Source organism: Strix uralensis, chromosome 6 (genome assembly GCF_047716275.1).
Source record: "Strix uralensis isolate ZFMK-TIS-50842 chromosome 6, bStrUra1, whole genome shotgun sequence".
Taxonomy (NCBI): Eukaryota; Metazoa; Chordata; class Aves; order Strigiformes; family Strigidae; genus Strix; species Strix uralensis.
Window position 1 is genome coordinate 27,090,271 of NC_133977.1, and position 26,886 is coordinate 27,117,156.

Consider the following 26,886-nt stretch of genomic DNA (forward strand, 5'->3'; position numbering starts at 1 on the left):
TCAAGAATTCTCTGTGTTATTAGTGTAGATTGAGTCACTGTTCACAGGTAGTTCGGTCTGCTCTGGCAAACTTCTTACTCAAGATAAATTTCTGCTTGCTGATGTTTCACAGCCTGTAAAAACATATGCTGAATCCTGTTATAGTCCCTTGGTTTCAATAGGTCCTTTTTTTTCTGATGTGAAAAAAGTTACATTCATTTAATCAAAAGAAGTCAGTACTAAGCTTACTCAAAGCTCCATTTGATTTCAGACATTTTGTCTTGACAACTCACTTTCTTTTAACATTCAGTGTATAGGTTGTTGGTAGTTATTGGCCTCATTTTCCAGGGCTAAGTCTTTATTTCATACAGATTTACCTTTTTTTCCCGTTTTTCTGTTGCTGACTTACCTTAAATGTACAGATTACCCATTGATGTTCCCCACATTTGATCTTCTGCTTCGTTAACCTCATACTGTTATTCGTGTTGGATTGCTGGTAGATTCTCAGGGAGCTTTGGCCTCAGGCACAGTTGTTTGCTTTTCTAAAGCTTTATAGTCTTATATATTTTCACTGAGCTTTCATCTCATGTTGATTTTATGACTTGTGCATCAGATGAACTGGTCTTTAACATTTTCTGTGGTTCTGCTGATTGCAGTTTTTGCTATATGTCCATATCAAGTTACCAGAAACCTGAGCTCTTTTTTTTCTACGCTTCTGTCATCTTAAGACATGAAAAGTGCTAAGCACTTTCTTCCCTTAGCCAGGTCAACTATTCTTTTCTCCTAGTCAGCAGGCTATTACTGAGAATAAATATTTTATTGCAAAGGTCAGATTCTCTGGGCAGATTTCCCCAACACTGAAATAACAGTTTTAAACATTTTCTTTCAGCCAGCTTTTGAAGCAGGTTGTGGAGCTGTCAGCTGCTTGATAATCAAGTTGGAGGTTTCTGTGTGCAGAACTGACTGTATTTGTACTGGTGACTTTCTCTGGTCCTCCACACTTTAATTTGTGCATCAAAAGATAACAGTATAGTACTAAATCAAGGATTTGTCTTTATGGGTGTTGTAACGGGAGAGAATTGTGCTTTTAAGAAGTGAATTGCTATTAAGGCTACAAAACCTTGTAAAGAGCAGAAGGGCAGCTGCTCAGAAGAAGGGTCCATTTGGCCTCATGTTTTGCCTCCCACAGGTGGCTACAAGTGATGTTTGGGGAAGAGCTGGACACAGCAAATATGGATAATGCTTCCCCCAGTTTTCCCTTGACTCCCAAACATTGAGGGGATTTCCTGAGCCTTTTAAGCGCTAGTGTATCTAACAGCCCACATTTGGTATTCCCTCCCAAGTGCTCGTCCTTTTTCCCCTTGAACTCGTGTGAACTCTTTGCATTCGCAACATTACTTAGTGAGGACATTGATAAATCTATTACCCTTTGAATGAAAAAAATGCCATCTTCTTTCCCTGTTGAACTATCCTCCTGCCAGCTTAGCCTTTTTTGTCATCCCCAAGGTCTTGTACTGAAATAGTCGCCCACCTTCATGGCATTTTGTAAACCTGTGTCATACCCTCCCTAAGGCAACTCCTTTTTCCAGGCTGAAGAGTCCCAGCCTGCTCTAGTTACTGCTTATGTGGAAGCATCTCCATACATTTCATCATCCTTGATGCTCTTCTTTTCTAATATCCTTTTCTGTGACTGGGGGTCAGAACTCCAGAAAATGGCAAAAAGTGAATTTAAAAGGACAGAGTAACCTTCTCTGTTCTCTCTCTTCAGAATTCTTAAGGTCCAGTTTGACTTTTTGACTAAGCTGATGTTTCATGCAACTTAACCATCATAAAAATCTTGTTCCTGTGTGGTGGGAGTGAGATAGCTGTCCCTCACTTCATACATGAAATGATTAAGGGATGCAGGTGAGGTCCCCATGTGCATCACTTCATATTTATCCGTACAGAATGCTATCTGCCATTTTATTGACCAATTACTCAGCCTTTTAGGTCTGGAATTTCCCAATCTGTGCCTGCCCTCAATGCAAGCTTACCAGCCTCCAGTTACTCCACAACTTTGTTATTTTTTTTAAAGTAAAGATTAGTGTCAAATTACTTTACTCCAGTGTTTAGGCACCAAGAAAGCTTTAAGAGGAAGATTATGCCATGCCATTTGCTCCAGATAAAAATTTCCAAGGGGTTAGGATGACTGTGTTTGCTACGTTTGAACCAGTGCATTTATCACTCAAGAATTCCAGTTGGAGGAAACTAGACATTTGCTGTCTCTTACCTGCATCCCCATAGAGGATTTTTGGTCAATACTTAGCCCTCTCCCAGCCCCCCAAGTTTAAGCGCACATCAAAGTGAAAACAGCATTGCTGTGTCCCGCAGAGGACTGACAGGAGCCTGCTGGGTCCCCAGGCACTGCAGAGCCCTCAGCACCTGCCAATGCTTTTTTCCTGTGGGGAAGTCCCAGCTCATTGGTGCAGGGACAGGGAAGAGCCTCAACCCAGTTTATTTTTGTTTGCAAAGCCAGCGTCTGAGCAATGCATATGTGTTTTTCTCAGGTGAAACCACAGAAATTGATACTGCAGCTCATTTTGCTTCTGTGCTCTCATACCATACAAAGGGCTGTGCCCAGCTGTCTTCCAGGCACTGAAGGGGGATGAATGTAGAAAGCAGTAGAGCTGTCAGCTACCCTGACAACAAACACACTCCTGACTAGAAGCTGAAATTTGCCTCCCCAGATTCAGCAGGGCTGAAGGATGCACATAATGTTTGATTGCTATCCTGAAGAGGTCTGCAGCACCTTCTTGTGCATTTTATTGTACCTGAGGACAGACATCAGAAAAAGAACTTATCTGTTTCCCCTTTTTTCTCCGTTTGCTGTTAATGTCACCATCAAGCGGTGTTTGATGGTGCCTGCCTGGGTGCTGTGTTTGCTCCCTGTTGTGCTGGCAAGCAGCACCTCCCTCATGGAAGAGGCAAAGTGAGATTGGCCGATTCTCCTGTCTGTGTGTGTCTTCAAGTTTAGACAGAGATGGTTTATTATGTCTTTATTCTCTTGATTATTTAAAACACTCCAGCAGGATGACCAGGCAGGTACACTGTGTGAACTCACACAGGCAGAATTCACACCAGTCCTGGTAGCATCTTCTGGACATCTGGAGATGAATAATAAGAAATAAAAGATTAATAATAAGAAGAAAGGAGGCAGGCTGACCACTGACTCAGTGTTCAGGCTCATCTGATAAACCATGTAAATGTGTCATTTTAATTCTGCATTATTAGAGTAGGATGATTTGTTAATTTCAATTTTTTTTAAATTATTTTTTATTTGGAAGTTCTATTTGAAAATGAGAAAGGGAGCTAAGAAATGGTAAATAACTAGAGTGCATTGCTGTATGAAAGGCCAGCAATTTCTGGAATAAATATTTCTGTTTACAGTGGAAGACAAAGGGCAGCAGTAATCCTTTTTTATAACAGCTTAACTGAATCTGACATGGCAGTGTTTACCTTGCACTTTAGGTATTAGATATCAGCAATGAGTTACCACAGGTGGAAACCAACAAGTGCTACTACACGCTTCATGCCAGAGAGATGGCTGGCTGAGGGGCCTGGCATACCTCCCCAAAACACACTCAGTAAAACAATATTCGATGTATAAAATTGAAACAAAAGTAGTATCTGGGAAGAGTGCTTTAACTGTTGCCCACATTTTTGTCACACCCATTAAAGATGTTAACGTGTGTGTGTTAAGCCAGTTTTTGCACAATTTAAGGATTTAAACTTTAAACTTTTGTTAAATTTATGCACATTTTCAGTGACCTTGAGGGTAACTACTCTTGAACCACGGTCAAAAGGAAAAGGGCTATAGGGACGTCAGTGGTGATCAGACAGAAAGTACAAAAGGGGAACAAGTTTTTAACTATATAATAATAATAATCTATAAAATAATGTTCATTTCTTTTAAGGGATGGGAAAGACATGGTGGATATTGTTACAAAATCGACAGTACCCCTCGAAGTTTTGAACATGCTTCCAGTGGTTATTTCTGCCCATCTGCACTTGTATCAGTAACAAACAGGTAGTTAATCCTATTAGACAGTGTGAAGATACCTCTAACAAGACCTATTCTAACTTTAGAAAGTGTTGCATGGTAAAAGATATTACCATTATGAAATAATATTTGCGTGAGAGGCGAGCAAAATTACTAACATTGGCTAAAATCAATGGTGCGCTTTACTGTATTTTTTGATTGAAAATAAATTTAGTAAAAAACAATCTTAGGCTAATAAACACATAGAACAATGTGCACACATGTGAGCATGCAGGAATCTAAACAAAATGCTTTCTACAGAGGTATGTAACATATTTAAGAAAATTATTAGTGTATTTGGAAACTATATTGAAAAATGAAAATATATTTAATTTTTGTAATCAAAATACATAAAATTTTAATCAAAATCAAATAATGTTTTATAAATGTTTCTATTTATGTATACATTTGACGTGAGTTCTCAGCAAATAGGTGGAGAGAGTAAAAGTTTGAAAGCATTTGAGGTCTGTCTTCCCTTGCTTTGTTCCTATTTACCTGTATTCCAGCTTCAGCAAAGCCTTTCTCCTCTGCAGATGTCCAGATGCTTGGGTTTTCTGTGCTCTCTTTGTGATTTACCCTATATGTTGTATTCCCATTAAAATTCATGCCATACTGATAGATATATTACATACACACTTTAACCTCCACGTATTTATTGTAAAAAAGAAAAACTTAAGGAGGAAATCTCCCTTCCCTTTAGGACGGGGGAAGTACTGTAACAACCAGCAATCAGACAAATGATAGCTAGAAATTTTAGGAAGAGAAAGGCTACCCCACATAAGGATTTATATCGACTGGGAATCCGGCCTGCCAGGTGGTTTCAGGATTGTGCACAATTCGTACAGCACTGTACTGCAGTACGACAGTGATCCTTATGGGGAGGATAAAGGACAAATTCTTGCAGCTGAGCATTTGCAGCTCAAACATCACCGGGAGCTGAGGGCACGCTACACCACTGGAAGCACATCTTCTGTCTTTTCCTGCTTATGTCTTTTTATTTGATTTTTGCTGGGTGTAGCCATCACTGTTTATTATATTAGTTCCCAGTTCCAATGTTGGAGGGGCAAAGGAAGTTAGTTGTTAATTTAGCTTCTTTTTTTTAATTACTGCTGAGGTTTGTTGTTCTGGTGTGAAAAATGCAAAAACTTTTCAGTGTATTGATCCTAAAATATTCATTAAAAAGTAGGTTGTAGAGAAAGGAGTGTTGATATAAAAAGAGAACATGCAGAGGAAATGAAAATTAAATAAAGGTCCTCAGTCACTTTCAGTGTTACAGATACATTCTGTTTTTAACATTAATGTCATCTTTATGGTATTTAGCCATTCTTTTCACAATCTGTGAAACCAGGAAGTCATATAACTCTATCAAACTGGGAATTTACTTTGCTGTATGTTTTCATAGGAAGCTGATTAAATGTGCTCATAAAATGAAGTATTTTTGTATGTTGCTATACCAATTATATCTGAATAAGTTGCATTTAAGTGGGTTACCATACGTGACAATTATTAATTGCAAAAAGGTGTAAAACTCTTGCATAACTTCAATGAGGAAATTGAAGAAGGAAAAAGTGATTCCTTCTGTAGTCAGGTCAGCTGGTGCTTTGAGCCCTTCAGCTCTGGTTTGTCAGTGCTGTTTTGTGTGTCCAGTTCTAATAGGATACTTCTGTGCAAACCTTTTTCTTTTCTTTCTTCTGTAGCTTTTTCAGACCCCACTGTTTTTTCTCCTTCATACAAGGAGTGTCTTATTTTTACTGTGCATCATTAATATATTCTGTCTTTACATCTTCTAGTATAAGCAATGAACTTATAAAATCTTAATCTACTGTTTTTCCTATGCGCCCAAATGCTGGGGGGTAAAAAAAAAAAAAAAGTAAAAGAGGGAAAAATTATGGTTTATACTGCAGACTCATGTCTGAAGTTCACCACAACATTCTATAAAGCAAATTAAGTGCCTCATATATTTTTCTCTTCTCACATAATTTAAATCATTTCATTAGAGCTATTCACTGAAATACCAGTTGACCTATTTTATTCTAATAAGCTTTTTGTCCTGATTATTTTATTAAGGTTTGAACAGGTTTTTATCAACAGCATGATCCGTAACATGGTAAAATCTGAGAGAACTTATTTTTGGATAGGATTACAAGACCTTAACAACACAGGAGAGTACTTTTGGCTAAGTGCAGCAGGGAAGAATCGCTCTGTGAGCTACACAAACTGGAACAAGTACCAGCCACGTGAGTAACATGCTGATAAAAAAAGAGAAATGGCTCGGAGGGGGGCAATGCGCTCTCTTCCCCCTGCTACCAGTGGCTTAGCAGTGACTGAAGAGTCCTGGTCCTTTCCTCCCTGCCTGGGCAAGATTGTAGAGAGAGAAGTGTACATTTTCTGTTGACTCTGTAACTTCCTACCATGGGTTTAGTTAGATCAGTTGGATGTTGTGGAGAAGCTGGAGCTTCCTTCCTCGTTTCTCACCTGGGTGCCTTTATCGCAGGCTCCCTAGTTGTGACAGGATGCTGGACATCATTCTTCCCATCCCCCAGTTTAAAATTAACATTTTCTCCATCATCTGTCGGGAGGACAAAGTGATACAAAAATTTGTGAGTTGCAGAATTGGAGGTGATCTCCTTTTCAGCAGCAGTCACTAGGAAAAGACTGAATCAGGAAAAAAATATACTTTCTTTTTCTGTGAGATGTTTTTCATACATTTCTTTATGGCCTTTTCAGGGAGGCCATCAGGGCTTCCCAAGACTCCCTGCAAAAGACCCCAGTGAAGTAATGAATTTTAGTCAGTAGCAGTCACTGTTTGTAATTTTGTATTTTATATGCAAAAAGAGGGGAGGGTTTGTCTTAGATACATTTCTGGCAATAAGAGCACTGCGTGGAAGTTTCTTCTACTTCCCCTTTTGTTTGCTGATACTTGGTTTGCTTGCTTGATTTTGTTTGTTTTATATTAATCCAAAGGAAAACATTCCAAGAAAACAAAAATGAGAAAATGAAGTAGTTTCTCCTTTGAAGTGTAAACCTTTGCAATACCTGAGAATAGAGACATAATAATAAAGACGTTCCATTTCACTAATTGCCTCTGAATTGCCTCTTTACATTTATTGCTTTACTACTGCAGTTTGCAAAAGTACTGTTTTATATTGCATTTCATCTCTTGCATTTTGTGAGAGGAATCCTTCATCATGGTTTATTTTACAAGCTCAGGTTAGCCAAGACAGGCTTATAAACTGGTTGCTGACAAGAGAATTTGGTACTTTTGTAAGTTCATGGGTGTTTTATCTAGAACCTGATGCCAATAAAACAGTTACTTCACCAAAAATTCACAAAATTCAAATGCTTTATTCTGATACTCAACACTTACTTCCATGTCTAGGTCATTCTGGAGGATGTGTGGCTATGCGAGGGCAGCACCCTGTTGGTTACTGGGAGGTGAAAAGCTGTAAGAATTTCAAAGCAATGTCATTGTGCAAGCAAAAAATCAATTCCTATGAAGAACCTGAACTTACTTTTCAAAAACATTTGAGTTCCTGCTATTTTGGATGGGAGTCAGAAGCTAATCTGCTCAACTGCTACAAGGTATATGACAAACTTGCTCTGAATTTTTCTGATTCTACATCGGCTTAGGAATACGCTGTTCCTAAAATATTTTTGATAAAGCATTATTTCTTTTATTTGACAAACAAAAATCAGTTGTTACCACCCTTCACTACATTTTAAGTGAGTGAAAGTCTTAAGACTTGAATCAGAACTATACTAGGAATATACATGGCTTTGTTGTAGGAAAAATTTGATTTTTATGGGTTTCTGAGACAACTGCTATCCAAAATCAACTACATTTATGGCAGTGTTTATTTTATTGCAGATATTTCACAATGAGAAAGTTCTGATGAGAAGAACATGGGATGAAGCTGAAGCATTATGCCAAGATTTTGGAGCACATCTTGCTAGTTTTAGCCATATCTATGAAGAGACATTTTTAAACAATTTATTATATACAATTTTTGATAGGTAAATATATTTTTTAACACCAACAAGATTTATCTTAATCATACAAATATGTAAAATAATCTACAATTTAGGTTCCTCCATTCTCTTTACTGGTGGCTGAGGAAGTCTCTACTCTTGACTAACATGAACTTAGAAACGGGTGAAAAGAAGTGTATTAGCAACACTAATGTGATTCTTTTTGAAGATGATCTCTATAGTAGATACTGAGCACTGTTAATGTCAAGGTGACATTCTTGTGAGTTAACGTTCTCCGCTGAAATGGAAGTTTGGCGATTTATTCCTATTTTAAATGTTTTCATCTTGAAAGTTATAATTTCATGTTTTAGTACGAAAATCAGAGTTTAGATCAAAGATACTAAAAAGTGAAGAAATGTATTGCAGAATGATATATTGAATTCAAGAGGAAGTGAATATGGATATTTGCACTATTTAAAAAATAATCTGTGAAATAGCTAAGGAAAAAGTGTGTGAGAAGTGTTATTTTCTTTGTTTCCATCATAGGACAGAAGAAAGGCAGTTTTGGATTGGATTTAATAAAAGAAACCCACTTTCTGGAGGGACATGGCAGTGGTCTGACAGAACACCTGTAACTATCTGTATACTACATATTTCAGTAACCCAGTAACCTTTCAAGTCATATTTGAGCATAAGTTCACAAAAATAAGCCTTGTGAGCAGACACTGGCCAGGAATACTGTTTGGTTTTCGTGTCCACATACTTCACTTAAAGTAATTGTTATAATAGGATTAATAGTACTCTACTATCAAAATAGGAGCATGTGCAAAAGGACTGTGCAACTGTGAAAGGAGTTTGTAGAATTATAAAGTTTTGCAGATGTGTGCTTTCCTGTAAAGCACGTTGCATTTAGCCCAGGACCAGGCACATGCAGAGTGAACACGTGTGTGTGTGTGTGTGTATTTATCTGTATTTATGTATATGCACATAGACACATTGGAAAGCCTTAGAGCTGTGCTTATATGCTTTATTTGTTCTATGACTGTTAGGTTCATGCCTGCATTCAGAGATAAGTCTTCCCTTTTTTAATACCACTTTTGATTTTGCATCCTTAAAGAAGCTGGTACCATGTACCACACTAATGGTTAGTACCTGGGATTTAAACATTGAACAACTGAAGAAGGGTTGTTTTTTAAACTGTAATTGGTTTTCAGCCTTAAAGAACAGTGCCAGCTCTGCCATTGTTACTTAAGTAATTTCAGAATGTGAGTGCAAAGTTCAATCATGCAACATGTTGAACCAAAGCAAAGGCTGTTAGATGCGAGCAAATACCACTAATCATATCAAAAAATTCTTAGGTTTCATAGGTATTCAGTTATATCAGACTCCTTCTTTGTAAAAATTATAGGAAAGTCGAACAGGACATTGAGAGAACACAATTATGGACATGATTGCGGATTTGGATTTTACCACCGTAATTTAGGTGGTCCTCTAGTTGTTGCTTATGATGTTCTTACCATACACACATCTCCAAATCCTTCATTTTCCTCTATAATGAGATTTTGAAATGCTTCATCTTGGATTGTTGGTGAAAGATAACAAATGTGTTGGTTTCAGGTGGTATCTTCGTTTTTGGAGAGCAAGTATGTTGAAGATGACTCAAGAAACTGCGGTGTGTTCAAAGTAAATAGAACGGTCTTTCCAGCACACTGCAATGAAAAGCGTGAATGGATATGCAAAATACCAAAAGGTGAAATGTTAATTAATATACGTTGTCTATTATACCCATTACTTGCAATTCAGGAGGGACAAGGAAAGAATATCTAAAAGCCTTTCTTTTAGCCACAACTGGAGTTCTCCTCATTGGTCTTCTGTATGAAATCATGGCAAAGCTATATGTGGCCATTAGGGTTGTTGGCCAGTTAACAGGTCTAATATGTGCAGTCAGATTAAAAATGAACAGCAGTGATTAACAGTTAGTTAGCAGGAGTCAATCAAAGTTCTTGTTTATTAAGGTTACTGAAAATGTTGTTTAGTAAGTGTGGCAATTATTTTATTTTTTCCTTGTTTAACTCCTTTTCTTTTTGTCCCTGAACAAGAATAGCAATATTATTCATGATTTTAATTAAATCCTTACCATGTGGAGAAAGCAATTTCAGTGAAATACCTCTTTTCATTCTTAATCAGCAATGTTTTAATTTATTTCTGTATTTTTGCAGGTGTTAAACCAAAGAATCCAAATTGGTACATAGCTGGTATGAAAACATTTTCTTTTTTCACATCTTGAAACATTATAACTTGGAAATACAATTTAATCCATTGGTAAAAATAAAATAACTAAAATGTTCTAAGTTAAAAATTTACATTAAGGAACTCTGTAGGAACTTGTTGCTAAAGATCAAAATCTGCCACTGTTTTGTTTAGGAACACTGAAACATCAGATACGGTTTTGGTTAGATATAGGAGTTTGATAAACTCTCCATCACATTAAAACTGCCTTTTTGCAAAGGCTGGGCAACTCCCTTAATATTACTGCAGTATCACAGGATAGAATATTAAAAATTTTACTCATAGTGCATTTTTTTATTTTTTTCATATATTGGTATGTTAAATATGGTTCTGCTGTTAGCTGTGGCATATATGTCCTCTGACACATGGCTGAAGGTGGGTCATGGGGGTCACAGAGAATGAGACTTGAAATGAGTTTTTACCCCTGCACACCACTGACTCTTTTGCTTGTTTTCTAGAACTGCCGTGGTCATATTATCAAGGAGCAGAATATCTTTTCCACGTCAGTCCTACGGACTGGGAAACCTATGAGTTTGTCTGTGGCTGGCTTCGTAGTGGAGTGGCAACAATAAATTCTTCTGGTGAACAAGCCTTTATTCAAAATAAAATTAAGAAGGTAACAAAACTATCCCTTTGAAAAAATAAACCCTCAGGCAGTAACTGACTGTTTTCTGCTGCATCTTTTGGAATATCTGGCTGCCTGTTGCTCCAGGTAGAATCTGAAAGACATTTTACTTTAGAAATAATTCTCTTGATGTCTTCATTTCCCACGTCTCTCCCTGAAGCCCTATTTAGCTAAAGAAGTCAGTAACATTTCAGAATCTGCAGAATCATCTCTGCAAATGAGCAGTCCAGTGAAATGAGGAGTCCAGTGAAAACTGGGGGCTAAATCATGCTCTACTAACGTGAATAACCTTACTGAAGTGACATAAATTAATATGGGCAGGATTTAGTACCTGTTTTTACCATCGGAACCCAATGGAGATACTATTTCTCTGAATAGAGTCTGACTTTAGGAGTTTGTTAATGCTTTGATAAGAGGGCAACAACAGATAAATATATGGCAAAACATTTTTTTTATAGCTATCGAATAGTGATGTTCACTGGTGGATTGGATTGCACGCAGAAAACCTCAGTGATGAATTTCGGTAAGAATAACTACACTTCAGCTGCTGTGAGCTGTACTTGGCATGCCCTGTTTACAGGCTGCTGTTCAGCCTGACGGGCTAAAATGGTTTTATGACTGAGTGGGATATTCAAGAGATAACTTCAGTTCTCATGTAAATCTAATTCAGAATATATTACCCTTAATTTTTCTCCATGTTACAGTATTTCTTCCAAAAGGGTTATAAAAGGTACAAGCCAAAGACATTAATATCAACCTTGGTTTTGTTGATTGTCTGTTTTTTTTAACTCTTAGCTAATAAAGGGGCACTTTCTACCTTGTATCTCCTTAGAAACGCTTTTCATGGAGGGTGTATTTTTAGGTAAGGATAGGAAAAAGTGTAACTACACTCTTAACATTTCTGTGCAGCTGGAGAGATGAATCACCAGTAACATACCAGAACTGGAATGAGGGGAGGGAAAGAGATCTGCACAAACCAGGAAAAAGATGTGGCTTCATTTCATCGCAAACAGGTTTATTTTATATTTCTTTTTGCTGCAGGAGTTGTGATTTGATGTTGTTGTTGGCCAAAGGGGTTATATTTTTTTTAATTGCTCTCAAGAAATGCAATCCATATTAAAGTCCTGTTATATGGTTATAATTTGAATAACTGCTGTTATGGTTAAGAAAAGAATAGTGAAATATCATTACTATGCTCAGATACTACATTGTAGGATTTAAAGTATATTAATAGTTCCAGTTCTCCAATGTCAAAATACAAAGATTCCAATGATACTGATACTTTAGTTTTACTTAAGAATCTGTTATACGGCACAGCAAAAATGTTAATGCATTGCTGGTTTTCACAGTCAGTTTTCTCATAACCAAATGAGCCAGATGGACTAAGCAACAATTTTTCCTGCATTTATAAACTGTTTTTCTATCAGCACATAACTTTAAATACTCAGGTCTCCAGCTTATTTTTGATCCCATAGCCGATCTGCTGAGGGATTTTTGGGTACCATGGTTTTACTGCTAGCCTTTACATCATCACATAGCTCTATATTTTACTACAGTAATTAAAAAAATACAGTGCTGCTGGTTCCAGTGATTTCTGCCATCTCACAGTCTCTGTTTTCTGAAGATCTGCAAGTCACATGCTAAAGTAAACATGTCAGGTTGCATGGAAAGAAAAAATATCCAGCTTTGTATTTGTGGCAAGAGCTAAAAAAAATTAATCCATCTGCACTCTTATAATCTCAGCCTCAAAAGCCAAAACTGAAAAGATGTAAAACCCTTTTTTTTTCCACACATAATTTTGGGGGTTTGATTCATAACTTTCAGAATGCTTGAGTTTGGTGTTACTATAGTTAGTATCAGATAAAAGGAAGAGATGCCCACCCTCCCCCCAGGCCAGGGGGGCATCTCCCAGATGGGAGCTGGTCAACAACTTGTTGACTACACTGAAAAATGTATTTTCTTCCTAAGCAGGTCAGCATTTTATGTCAGTACCTGGATCTTGCCAAAAATTTTCAGTGTAAGGATGTCAAACTATTTTATCTGGAAGGCATTATTTCTATACCTTTCCTTATTTTTGCATAACTAATATTTTTTTAAATACATGATGATACAGTCATATGTTATGTGACTCAGTGTAGAGGAAGTGGTTTAACTTAAAATCAAACTGGGAATAAAAGTATAAGCCCCATTGACCATCAGATCCACTGTAATGAAATATGTCCAAATGTATTTGATGTAGCATCTCATCTTACTCAACCACTAAAGGATACCCTTCTTAACAGTATCTAAGTTAGCTAAGAAAAAAAACAGTTTCCAGTTCTCAAGCCAATACTCAGCTGTGATTTTTTTTCTTTTTACACAGGACTCTGGGGTGATGAAAACTGTACTGTGACTCTTCCCTGTATTTGTAAACGTAAACTTGCATGGAAAATAGAGAAAGAGATTCCAAAAGATCAGAACCAACAAGGCATATGTCCCAAAGGCTGGTTGCACTTTGGATTCAAAGTAAAACATTTTTTTCTGCTGCTTGGTTATTCAAAATGCTGTCCATATTTATGACAGAAATTGGACTTCTTAAGGATTTTTCAATATTTGAAGATTTTCTTCCTTTTTGAAAGCAAGGCCTTTAGGTTTATAACTGCTGCCACAGTGATGCAAAGGTTTACAGCTATTAAGTAGCTGTGGACACAGAAGTTGTCTTAATAAGGTGTCAAAAATTTTGCGTTAGTTCAAGGAAGTGAATACTCATATATGCAAAAGCTATCTAAATGTATCTGTGCATTAGCTGTAAAAAGCCTGTTCCATCCTCTCTTTTCCATTTATGACAATTCCAAGTCTTTTATGGTCTCAAAACAGATCTCTGACCCCTTGTTGTATTAAATAGATCCCTAACTGCTGCCATCCTCCTACAGATGCTGTTTTAAATAGGGTTCATCAAAGATAATTATAAACCAAAGTCTACTTGCATTTGAAGGTCAAAAGGCAATCATTCCATCAGGCTTCTCTGAAATACATACATTCCTTAATAGCAGAGTGCATTGAGGTGGCCAGATTTATCCCAGTGCTGAACTGCAGTGACTACAGAAACAAGATTGTGTTTGCCTTTAAACAACTGTTTTGAATCCAAGCCTGATCATAGCTAAAAACTGATACCAAGCATACTGGAGAGGTCCGTTGCAGGACAGAAACTAATGAAATATTTAATATTCAGTAAGAGTGTGTGAAATTTTTAGTGATCGCTCTTAGTGGTTGATAAATAGTTGTAAACTGAAGAAAAAACAAAACAAGCTTTTTTTAAATTTTAAACAGTGCTTTTTGATACAAATTCCGAAGGATCCAGAGCATCTGAGAAACTGGTACTCTGCACAAGAGTTCTGCAGTAGCTATGATGGGTCACTTGCTTCCCTTGAAGATGAACTGGAACAAGGTAGAGTACTGAAAATATTGTTAAATAAATAAATTTTTGTCTTCATTAGGATGCTGTAGTAAAGTTTCATCTTGGATACAGTTTTAGGAAAAAAGATCATTCAGATCCTACTCATGGTTCCACTGCTTTAAACAAATCAGTGTTTCTCTTTCCCAATTTCCCAAAAAAAAGACTCAAATATTCACTGAGTTATGTGACAGATATGTTTTGAGGAGTAATTGTAATTTATTTTGTGCTTACTACCATGCATCAGAAATACAAAAAAAATAATGGAATACCCATTAAAAAATTGCGTTTCAGAATTTCTATCTTATGAATGCAATGTCACACTGTTATAAAAGCAATCTCAATTTTATCCTTTAATAGTACTTAAAATCTATAGTATAGCACATAAGCATAGCACTAGGCTGGAACTGTCAGAAAAATAAATGCCAGCACATTCAGAAATATTTATAATCCCTATTCATAAAAATCTGTGGTTGAATTTCATACATTTGTAAAACCACTTATTTGGAGGTGGGACGAATCTCACAGGCTATCTTTAGTTGAGAAATATTATTTTCAAGTACAACTGAGAAAAGCTTTCTCAATGGGACAATACCCTGAACTAATACTTAAGTTGTTCAAGCTACTGTAAACATTTCTGGAAGACTTACTAGTTAATGGACTAGCCCAACTGAAGTTAATCAATTTAACTGAGTTTATAGTTAGATGACACTGAAATGCTGTTCATGTTCTTACTTTCTGGTAACTATGTAATGTCATTGATTAGTAATTACATTTTTCAGTGCTTTCGTGCGTTGGAAGAGACTTCATCTATCCCTAAGTGGTTAGCAGTTAATTATATTTTATTCCTACATCATTTTCCAGCTTTCATAACAATGAATCTATTTGGATGGAAAACTAGTGTTTGGATAGGTTTCCAGAGTGATGACTATGAAAAATGGCTGAATGAAAATCCTCCAGGGTATTCCAACTGGTCTCCAGTTGAAGTAGTGCATGTGAGTATTTCCAGGGAGTTTAAGGACAGTGGGAAGCTGTTTTAGCCATAAAAATCATGACTGCCACAAAGACAAGGCCTAACTTGTTACAGCAATTTAGCCTTCTCTTAATTTCTGCAACTTCAAACAACCGTGGGCACAGATTTATGGGCATAACTAGAGGTAGCAAAAAAGGCACTATTGAGACAGCTATTTACATAATTTGTGGCTATAGTCGCATTCTCTTGCAATTGCTTTTAAGCACCAAAGTTTGAATTATATGGTTAGTATCATATGCAGGGGCTGAGCAAAGCTGAGGGATAAGATTATGAATTTCGTATTTTAGTATATTGTTTTACACCACATTAGTCCATATTGGGTTTAGCATTTTAGTTTGTTCAGCAAAAGCTTGTGACTATTTTATTACGAGGTTATTGTTGCAAATTGTATTTATGGGGAAGTGTTCGTTGTTCTAACTAAATATTTATAATAGTGAATTTCACATAATTATTATACTCAATTTAATGTAATAATTATACATTTTTTTTACACAGTGTCTTTTTTAATTAATATAAGGTTCTGTGTTGATTGCAGAGACAGCGCTATAACAATGCAAACATTCAAGAACAACTTCCACTGTGTACATTGGTATCAAATAACCCTAATTTTTATTTTACGGGAAAATGGTACTTAGAAAACTGTCAGAAAAATTATGGGTTTGTCTGCCAAAAGACTCAGGGTAAGGTTTTGTTTTGCTTTGCTTCTGTTCTCTTTTCCTACTATATTGAATTCATCTTACTTTATTTTCATCTAGAAGCAGCTTGTTGTAGGTGTCTATAAAACCAGGAACAAAAGATTTCTAAGATAGTTGGATATTTAGACAGACTAGCTCTACACTATTTAGTAAATCAATAGCTATGATGTAGAAGTAATTTCTAATAAAACGTTCTGTAACTTTCTTCCTAACTTTGAGCTTTCTGTTGTGTATCTTAGAATCAGGAATAAAGATGAAATTTCATATTTTCTGCATGGCAGCAGAGTAACCACATGGAATTACAAAAGGCAAAACCGAGGGTAATTTTGATGAAAATATGATTTGGGAAGGTGGGGGGGAAGGTCAGTGGGACTTGCAATATTAGATCAGAATAGACTTTTGAAAATTTATTTCTGTGAACAGTGCAGATCAACCTGCCGATCAAATAGAGTTTGGCTTTTCTTTTCATGCTCCTCTAATTCTGTTACTATAAAGATCCCTTGCCAGAAGCACAAAGCTTTTGCGGGGAACACGTGTCGTTTGGTTTCCTCAAGCCACATTCCAGCATTGCCTCTTGGGTCGGGAGCCACTGGCTTCCCCAGGGTGCTGGGGCCGCTTTGGAGCCCTGTCTCAGGGGAATCTGCCAGAGCATGTTACCAAAATAGACCAACAGCAAATTATTAACCCTAAAGCAAAGGGAGGGCTGTAATCTGAGCCTGTAAGGAGTGTCCATGGGTGCTGTACTTACTGTGGGGGTTGTTTTATATGGCTCAACTTCATGTATCACCTCTTAGTTAAGCCCCGGGTTTAAAGAGACAACCCTCTCCTGCTGGCTCCCTTGGAGGCAGGGGAAAGCGAGTTGAGAAGTAGAATAAACAAATACAAGCTTTGGGCAGTGCTCACATGTGGCTCTAGCAAACCATAGCCCTATTTGACATACTTTATTATGAACTACAGTTGCAGGGAGTGTAGAGTAATCCTGCATGTAGTGTAGGAAAAATAAATAAACGCATTTTCCTGCTGGTTTATTTTGTTTACCTCCCAAACATTTGTATTTTAACTCCTTGCTGCTGCTTCAGACAGATGGAAAAGGCGTTAAAAGGCAGGAAGGCAAACCCTTGCTTTAGGGCGGCCAGGCTGCAGGATGCCTGGGGGTGACTGGGGCTGCAGTGGGTGCTCAGGACCCTCCCCACCTTTTCCGGATGGGTGAATGTGAGAGTGCCCCATGGGCCCCGGCCGAAGTGTGGTGGGGATGGGGAGGACACACTGTGCCCTGTGCTCAGTGCTGTCCACGGGCCCCAGGCACAGCAGAGTGTTCCTGGAGGTGAAGAGACCAGTCCTGACACCCATGGCACTCTCCCAAACCATCAGGCAGTTCAGCTTGCTAATTCAGCAGAAAACTTTCCTGTCTCCTTTTTTCCCCTTAATTGATGTCATTTTGTGCAGCTTTTCCAGGCTGCATTGGCTTAGTACAGGGTCAGGCAAACACCAGACCTGTGCATGGGAATATGCAGCTGGAAGAGCAGAGAAGCAAGGAAAGGAGAACCGAGACAGAGTCTTGCTGGCAGTAGTGAACTGCTGAATTTGCTCAAATGTCCAAACAAATGTGTCAATTCCTGGAAAGATGAGCTGGTGCTTTGCTTCTGCCATTCTGTCCACACCCTGTCTCCCCTTTTTTGAATTATTTTCTGTAGGAGGCTAAAATGAAATAAACCAGCAGGAGATCTGAACTGGGCTCTGATCTCTTAGTGATGCTTGAGTTAGGATTGTGTCATCATTTTACTGCATTTCCTGTCTTTTTTTAAGCAGTGACACACACTGAAAGCTGGAACAAAAGAGAGCGATTCAGTTAGCTCAAGAGCAGAACTTTTTCTTGCTTAGAAATTTCTAATTTTAAATTATTTGTGAATGAGAAATAATAAATTAATTTACTATTTTAAGATGCTTGTTAACACTCCTTTCTTAGTCATAAAGGGAACCAAGTCTAAAAACACTCCACCTTGTAGCAAAGGAACCACTTCATTCTGTAATCACAGAGAAGTTTTACAGACAGAAGTAGTTAATCCAAACTGACAAACGGGATTAAAACTGAGGCAATGCTTTATTTTAATAGTCTTGTTTAAAGTATACTGTAGGTATCCATGCACGTTAGCAAAGGCATTTGCCTGCTGTAGAAAAGTGAGCACAGCAGCATCACAGCCTAGGCTGAGAATGGTCTGTCTCTTAATTTTTTTTCTCATGGGATACTATTTCTTAAATCTAAAAAGTCTGCTTCTTTCTTTCATTTTTTTTGGACAGTGCTGTGTTAGTTTATCATCAAAAAGAGATTTAAGTCTCCATGCACAGGGGATTTCTCTTTAAGTGCCAGTGCTGTGATCTTCTCTACATTGACTCATGGGTAGTAAAGATGAGCTCAGGAAGCTCTCAAGCACTTACTTGCACCATGACCCACAGGTTGTCATCCTCTTGGTTGTGCCAGTACAATTATTTGTGACGCCAGGCTTTGTGCTGTAAACTGATCTTGGAAATCATTTAAAATAACGGGTCAAAAAAGAGGTAATCTAAATTACATGCAAGGTATTTGGGATAAGGGCACTCTGCAGCCCACTGCCATTGGACATTTGGGATATGCCCAGATCCCAGGTGATTCCTTACTGACCTTCAAAGATCCAGTCAGTGGAACTAACTCCATCAGGTTTTCTTTTTATTTGTTACACATTAAACTCATTCACTGCTGTGATGAGTTCTGTGCTGTGATGGAATTTCAGATACTGTTCTAGTAATCATCATCTTTCTCTTTTGAAAGTTCACAGTGTCTTCCTGAAACCAAAGAGTTTGCAATTTTTAGATTTGTTTTCAAGGATTGCTCTGATTTTTTTAGGAGGTGTTCTGCTATCTGTTGTCTGTTTTAAAAAATAAATAAAGCCTTTCTTTCTGTTTGTAACAGACACATCCAGACATGTCATCAATGCATCTGAAATGTACTCTGTGCCAGAAACTTTAGAATATGGAAACAGAATGTATAAACTAATAAGTGGGAATTTTACATGGTCTTCAGCTTTAAAAACCTGCATGGCAAACGGCGCAGAGTTGGTCAGCATTACAGACCAGTATCACCAAGCTTTCCTCACGGTCATTGTGAATCGGCTGGGGTACAACCACTGGATTGGGCTGTTCACTTCGGATGTACGTAGTGGACTCCCTAGCTATGAACATGATGCTGCAAAGGAGTTTTTCCAGTAACAAGCTAATCAGATGTGTCATTCATTTGAAGTCACGGGAGTTTGCATCTGGAAATGAAACCCTAGAAAGCTTGAGCCCTAACAATTTCTTTGTAACGTAATGTATGAATCTAATGAGAGCCAGTTTGGTGCAATGAGTGCTGAAAACTAAAAGCTGTAGAAAACATTTTCAAACACACAAAAACTCTCTTGTATTGTCAACACTGAAATTATGTTGTTTCATTTATAGTTGCTCAATGGCCCAAATAACCACTTGCTTGCTGAAAACAGCAGATTAGATGTAGTTTGTGGTCTCCCAGAAGTAAGCTGGGAGGATCCTTGGATCTGTCTTTTGTAGATCCTTCTGGATCTCCCCAGCCTTCAAGAGACATAAAAGACATTCTGTAATATCTGTTGAGGATGCCCCCAGAAGATGAACTTGTATGGTGCTAAAGCATATCAGAAAGATAATTTGAAATTTGTTTTGGCAGAATGGGCTTAACTTTGAATGGTCAGATGGGACGAGGTCTTTGTTTACCTTCTGGGAAGACGACGAGTCCCAGGCCTTTGGTAGCTGTGTTTACATTGATACTTCGGGGCACTGGAAAAGTGCTAACTGTGAACGACTTCTGCAAGGAGCAGTTTGCCATAAGCCACCTAGTAAGTCAAAGTGAAGTTTTATATTAAAAATTTGCAGCTGCAAAATATGTGTATTGACAGTGGAAGTATATGAAAGGAAATTAATTGGTTTGAGGTTAAGCAATGATGATAGAATTATTCAAAACTGAAGTATATTTCTGGCGTTTCCTTGCTGTATCTTTTATTTGTGAAACCATTTGTTCCCCATAAAATATTGGCCATCAGGTCTGGTCTGTAAGAGAATGGAAAGAGAACTTCCATAATAGAAAAGAAACAGGAAAATTAATTACTCTGTCTCTTTAGTGAACACTATATTATCTGTGAAAAATGATGATTGCTAATAACTTTGCTCAAAGGGAAATAAATTCAGTTTTCTGCAATTAACTGGGGGATGGGAGAAGGGAAGCATTTAGAGCAAAGTGAAAAATTAGGGTCACCACTGATTGCACATAAAAGATTTTGCAAGGTTTTTTAAAGATCGGAATATTTTCCTGTCTCCTAAAATATGTTGTGTTTCCTGCAATGCTCTGTCAATTACCTCGGCTTCATTTGAATCCAGAATTCAGGTCTGGAACGCCATTCAGTCCAGGACTGGAGAGTCTTTGGCAGCATCCAGTTCTCAAAATAGTTCCTATTCAATGGTATTGATCACCAGGGGATTGCCTACAGATTATAGCTTTTGAATCTGTTGGGAAGAAAGTTGTTTTGGAATCCTTCAAGACAAAAAATTATTCTTTACGTGGTTTTTGTAATGAAGCTGACTTTCTTATTTGTTTGTCAAGCTATATAATCACATATAGCCCAAGGTTTACTTAATTTTTAAAAAATGTGTTTTGTAGCAAAGTAGGATGCATGTGAGACCATACGTAATGTAGCTGAATCTTCAGCACTGCCAAAAAGTGATGCTGAGTATCGCAAAGTGAGCTTGTAGAGTTGCCCTGAGTCAGAGGGACTCTGTGCTGCAGCACGTTGCATGCCGGAGAAGCTGGCTGCTGCTTTCCGATGGGAAACTCTCCTCTGTGCCACAGTATTTGGTATAAGTTATCTTTGCAGCTTAGTGGAGAGAAGTTCTGCAGTCCTTGGAAATCCCTAGTGCTCTGGGAGACGCTGGGCAGCCCGGAGTGCCTTGATGTGCCTGTAGGTTGCTCATAACTTCCTCTGCACATCAGTACTGGTTAGATTATCCTGATATTGCTGTTGCAATACAACAAGGTTCTTGATCAGATATAAAACCAGCTTTACTCTTCCAATACAAAGATATACAACCACTAGATTTTTCACTTTGAAAAACAGAGGCGTGATGCAATAACATGCTTATTAGCATTACCCCAAAACAACGTGTGGAATGTTATATTAATATGTATGTTGTTGTGACAATAAAGCTGTGCTGTTATTTCTATCACAGAAAAGAAACTCACTGCCTATAAAGGCTTATGTTCAGAAAAAACTGTTCCCTGGATCAAATTCAAAAACAGTTGCTACAGCTTTTCCACAGTTCTGCAGGGGACAAGTTTTGATACTGCATATGAAGTCTGCAAAAATCAAGGTAAGTGATTATTTTGTAGCTACAGAATGTCATCGTGATATCTTAAAAAAACACATTTTCTGAAATGACTGAAATCATGGCATGTGTTTTCTCTAGTTCAAGATAATGATAGTGGAGCTCATAAGCCAACTATGAAATTGGAGGCAACATACATCAAAAAATGTTCCTCTCCATGTGAAAATATTGATTTCTGGAATAACACACAAAATGAATTTTTTCCCCTTCAGACTTGTTTTAAAATCATGTGAGAACAGTTTTATATCAGCCTGAGCATTTTCACATTAATTGCAAATTTAAGAACTTATAATGTATAACCAGACTTTTCAAGCTTTTCAATTAAGGCTTGTAATATTAACTTTTTGAAATTCAATATGACATTTTAATGGCACAGATTGTTGAAGATTTGTTCTGTGTTTAATTTGTAGGATCAAATCTTCTAACTATTCAAGATGAAGATGAAAATGCGTTCATTTTGGAAGAATTGCACAGTTTTGGTTATTCTGTGCAAATGGTTTGGTTGAACAACCTGCTTGTTACAGACAGTAAGTTTTGGGTGGAAGAGAACTGCATTTAAGAATCTGGTTTGGATTTTGGTTATTTTAATGCTAGCATAACCATCTTCCAAAACACTGTTTTCTTTTGAGCCTTTTTTTGCTGCTTATTACCTGTTCATGATGTAGTAAACCAGTCAAGCTTTCTGTAATCTTTACTTATTGGTATTCTGAATACTCAGTATGTATGCATGCATGCGAACGCCTTTATTTTCTTCTTAAAGAAGCACTACAGGCTGTCTTCTGTATCAACTACATAGGATGTTTTTAAATCCTTCAAGGAAAAAAAAAAAGTAATATAGTGGCCAAACACACAAAATCTTGGCATTCCATAATACGGTATATTTCTTTTTATGTGAGGGTAAGTCCAACTGAAATAGAGATATTTATCAAAATATTATGATATTTTATAATGATATATAACTTCTGCCCTTAGATGAGACAATCTCCTGGTTTGATGGTTCTCCCTTAAATTATTCAAACTGGGGCATCAGGGAGCCTGAATTTGATCATCTCAAAGGGAATTTCTGTATCAGCCTGAGGACCACAGATGGAGTCTGGCAATTATCTCCATGCAGAGAAAAAAAGGGATTTGTATGTAAAATGGATGCAGGTATGTGCTTCCATAAAAGAAGGAAGTTGTGTCCTTATAACCATTGTTTTACATGTTCCTTGTTGCTTGCTTACTTGCTCTTAGTCTTCATTTAAATAATTCTGTCCTTTGGTATTAGAAAAAAATACCCATAAAAAAACCCCAACCAGCCAGGGTAACTTCCTTTTGAGGAACCTGCACAGCTGTTGCATGATTGCTGGCTGCGGTAGACTTCCTGTTGTACGGGTAAGCCATGTGCAGAGCATCAGGCTGACCTCCACAGACCCCATAGGACGGGCAGGCGCAGCCTGCAAGAGCTGCACAGACACCACGTCAGTATGAACACAGGTCTGTAAGACAGCTGAAGTGTTTCCAGAGCCCACCCAAAATGTCCGAGTTGCTGTTGGACCCAGTAACTAGATTAATCTACAGATGCATGGTTCTGCTGATACATTTACACTTTAAAAAGTGGATAAATACTGATGCTTATCCTTGCACAAATGTCAGTTAATATATTTCACAGAATTGAAGGGATGTTAGATAACAGATTAGGTCATGTTTAACTTGGCCAGTTGGAATCCTATTGACATGAGTCAAATTCAACAAAGAACAGCCTGCTCTTGTATGGTTTTAAGTAGGTTGTCTTCTCAGTTTCAGTTTTACAGTGAGTATATATAGTAACTTCTGTTAGCTCTGTGGGTAATTTTATGACAGTTCTGGGTTCTATTTCAGATATCGATGCAACAGAACCCTCTGAAAAAGGTAAGTTCTTTCTGTACTTTCTTATTTTTTTTTATAAGGAGTAATAACACATTTTGAGCTGATATTTTGTGAAGTAACTTTTTCACTGTTAAACCTGTAATTTGAAATGTGTAACATATAAGGAGTAATAAGATGTTTTCCATAAAACATCTATATGTTTGTGTTTAGAATTATCTATAATTATAGCTATATTTGCTTCATAACAATTTCTGTCCTTCCCTTTCAGCATCATACCATGCGCTTGTAGCTCTGGCTGTTCTTATGACGTTGGTGATGCTGGCTGCCATTTCCCTTTTTCTGTGGTGCCTGTACAAACAGAATAACCGTCTCTTCCGCAGGATACTGTGGGTCAGAAACGCTTATTTGCCACAGATTAACGCTGATGTTCCTGCTTTGGAAGAAAGCATCCTCATTTCTGATTTTGAGACAAGTGACAACAATTAATTGATAAGAACTAAACAGTCATATCTTCCATCTGACACTCCATGATCTACAGTGGTTTTCTCCTTCTTGGGAGTCCCCTGGGCATCCATGTACAGTGGAAACCCTCACAGCCATCCATATGAATGCTGTAGGAGCTCCCTACCTTGGAGCACTTTTGCTTTGTGGCAGGATGAGGTGAAGATTCATGGCAAAACTGCAGAGAAATTGGCTCCTCTGGGACAAGCTCGGAACTGAAAATACTCCCACACCATAAACCTTCAACTGCTCACGTGGAGCAGTCGTGTCCAAGGCCCCAGAGCAGCGTGCCTTTTCACGCAACTTTTTCCTTAAGGAATGTTTGGGCTTTTGTGTTTTGTTTTTAAATGTTGCAGAATCTGCTCATGAGCCAGCATTAAAATTTGGCCTTGAATTTAGGAACTCTGAAACATATTCCAAGCATTATGGGGTAGATTTTTTTCTTAATAGCCATTCCTTCTGCAAAATGAACAGTTATTTTTCAGACAGTGGATTCTTGCCAGGTGGATTTCCAAGCTTGCAGAGAGATGAAGTCACTTTTGACTTGGGAGTGCCAGAGTTTTGGTAATTTGGCCCGTGATGCCTAGTTCATGTTATAAAATAAATTAGTCTAGAGATATAATGGCATATGGATTTTGTCATCCTGAAGTTAATATATTCATCTGAGATGCTTCCAGCATCCTGTTGAAAGATTTAACTATGTGATCTCTCACCTAGGTTATTTCAGAAATTGAATCCCATCAACCTCTTTTAAAGATATTTTTGGGCAATATCTGAAGAAGAAACCTGTTACAAATCTTGCTAAAGTTATGGTAATAAATTGCTTTACTGTTCACCTACAGTATTTCTGCAAGCAGTATTCATGTAATCTCTTCTGAGACCCTGCTCTCAAAAGCTAGGGACAATATATGGGGGAGCCACATTGCTCTTCCCAAATGGTGCTGTAGTCCTATAACCCCATGTAGCAGACCCTCCAAAGGACACTTTTCACTTTCAGTGTTTGTACTAAGGTGCTAACGAAGGAGACAAATTTCACTGACCAGTTGTTCTGCAGGCTGGTGGTTGTGAAGGACCCAGCTCAGGTCTCTGCACTACCTCAGTTGCAGTGTCCCAGGACAGCAACGCTTACTCTCCGTGGGATTCCCACCACCCTACCCAGTCCTCCAGCCACACCTCTGAAAATACCTGTAAGGTTGGGGGGGATTTTATTTTTTATTTTTACTGCAGCACAGAAAAACTAATGATAAGTCATGATAAGTTACTACAGAACGGATTTACTGCACCTTCAGTCGTCTCTCAAAGCTGCTGCGAAGGGCTGTGTTTATTGTTGGGTTAGTTGGTTTGTTTGTTTTAAGATGACTCATTCTAACAATTTTGCAAGAACCCTAAGATGGAGGTACGTTCCTCAGAATTAAGTAAGCAGCCAAGGCCAACTGAAATGTTTTTACATAGTATTTGTGCACGTGCACAGGAATGTATGACTGCCTTTTAGTTAGATTTCACATGGCCAATTCTAGAAACAAAAGTTGCCTGTTCATGCCATAATTATGTATAGGAATGTTTTAAAAAGTTATTCAGTACATAGAATATTTCTGTGCTGGTTTACAGAACTGTTCAAAAATGTTATCAAAGAGGCTGCAGATAGTTTTGATCCCAATATCATTTTCAACTTAATGTTTTTGATAACTTCTACGGGCGTAGCTATCACAAGATCTTAATCTGAGATTTTTCCATCATATAAAATATAAATAGCTTTTCTGTGTGTATTTTGTCTAATAGTTTGACCCCATACATTAGTCTTTGGTAACGTTTTAAAAGTTTGGTTTTAGTCCTCTAGATTTATCTATGGGACTGTTTTTATGTGAAGCCCACTACTAGAATATGTGGACTGCAACTTTTGAGTACAATTGTCAGATAATCTGCTGTTTATATGTATGAACTGTGATAGCTTCTTTATCACCAAAAGAAGGTTGTGACCATCTCTCCCTTCCCCATCAGAATTTCACCTATTTAAACCACAGTTGGAGGAACTTAAACCAACAAATCCTCTTCATCACATTCACTGACAAGTGTGTAATTGCTGCCTTCTTACATCAAGCACAATGGCTTGCAGGATGGTTTTTGTTTGCAAGAGTAAGCTGTGTCATCTTCAAGGACATGCATTTATCAGGCTGCAGCGCTGTTACCTAGTTACGCAGACTTTTGTCAGATTTTGATGTGGTTAATGAAGGTGTCCATTTTTTCACAAAACTTGACATAGGCTTTTTATCCATTTTCTTTGAGGTATGTTGTAATCATTTAAATATATTTGAAGGGCAGTGGTATAATAAATAACCCTAATTTCAAAATAGTTAATTAACATTAACTCTGGTGTAGATGATCTTGCACTAGGGGAAAAGTAGTTCAAGCAGTGTTTTCTTCCTACTTTGAAATGGTTCTGAGGGAACAGACCCTTAAATATTTCTTTTTAAATCTTTCATCATTTAGCTTTTATAATTGCAGGTATTATTCACTCAAGAATGTAATTATTGATTCCTTTCTAGTCCTTGTTCTGGATTTTGTTACCATAGCTTTTGCTTGTTTTGCCTTAATCAGAGGTCTCCTATACTGTTCCTGATCAGAGTTTGTGGTGACTATGTTTTTACTGCTGACCTTGATGATATTGGCAGTGAGGTTCACTGTATTATTTCAACTGGAAAATTAAAGCGTGAATAATAATCTTCTGTGTTGTAATTTTTCTTGAATCTTTTCCCAGCTTTAATTAGATGCCAGGATTTAGTGTCTCGTAACAGCAGTGCCCAGGCTTCACACCAGGTCATCCTGGTCGAAGAGGAGCTGCTTGCACCAGCCTCCTTTCTGGCTACATAGCTGGACCTAGACCTGAGCTCTGCAGACTGTCTCCACACATGTGGTAGCTTCCATGGTAGCACTGAAGTAATTTCTGTGTCCAAGAACAGGGTTCACCAGAGCCTGAGCAGGCAAATAAATGCTGCGTTTTCCTCTGCCATGCCAGCT

General features: G+C 37.7%; 1 protein-coding gene across 3 annotated transcripts in view; it reads left to right on the plus strand.

The window, feature by feature from the left end:
* PLA2R1 (phospholipase A2 receptor 1) overlaps positions 1-26,589 on the plus strand; it is a 41,425-nt gene extending 14,836 nt beyond the window's left edge. Inside the window, exons 10-30 of one of the 3 annotated variants that reach the window (XM_074873375.1) lie at positions 3,933-4,045; positions 6,125-6,294; positions 7,437-7,639; positions 7,926-8,071; positions 8,573-8,657; positions 9,644-9,776; positions 10,246-10,281; positions 10,774-10,931; positions 11,399-11,463; positions 11,850-11,953; positions 13,303-13,445; positions 14,250-14,367; positions 15,238-15,368; positions 15,942-16,086; positions 19,049-19,287; positions 19,814-19,982; positions 21,367-21,507; positions 21,933-22,049; positions 22,495-22,671; positions 23,365-23,412; positions 23,639-26,589. In XM_074873375.1, the coding sequence (XP_074729476.1) occupies positions 3,933-4,045; positions 6,125-6,294; positions 7,437-7,639; positions 7,926-8,071; positions 8,573-8,657; positions 9,644-9,776; positions 10,246-10,281; positions 10,774-10,931; positions 11,399-11,463; positions 11,850-11,953; positions 13,303-13,445; positions 14,250-14,367; positions 15,238-15,368; positions 15,942-16,086; positions 19,049-19,287; positions 19,814-19,982; positions 21,367-21,507; positions 21,933-22,049; positions 22,495-22,671; positions 23,365-23,412; positions 23,639-23,856 (2,859 nt within the window). In that variant the 3' untranslated portion in view covers positions 23,857-26,589. The remainder of the gene's footprint in view (positions 1-3,932; positions 4,046-6,124; positions 6,295-7,436; positions 7,640-7,925; positions 8,072-8,572; positions 8,658-9,643; positions 9,777-10,245; positions 10,282-10,773; positions 10,932-11,398; positions 11,464-11,849; positions 11,954-13,302; positions 13,446-14,249; positions 14,368-15,237; positions 15,369-15,941; positions 16,087-19,048; positions 19,288-19,813; positions 19,983-21,366; positions 21,508-21,932; positions 22,050-22,494; positions 22,672-23,364; positions 23,413-23,638) is intronic. The other 2 variants (XM_074873376.1, XM_074873377.1) reach the window with 2 other exon arrangements.
* Positions 26,590-26,886: the final 297 nt, after the last annotated feature.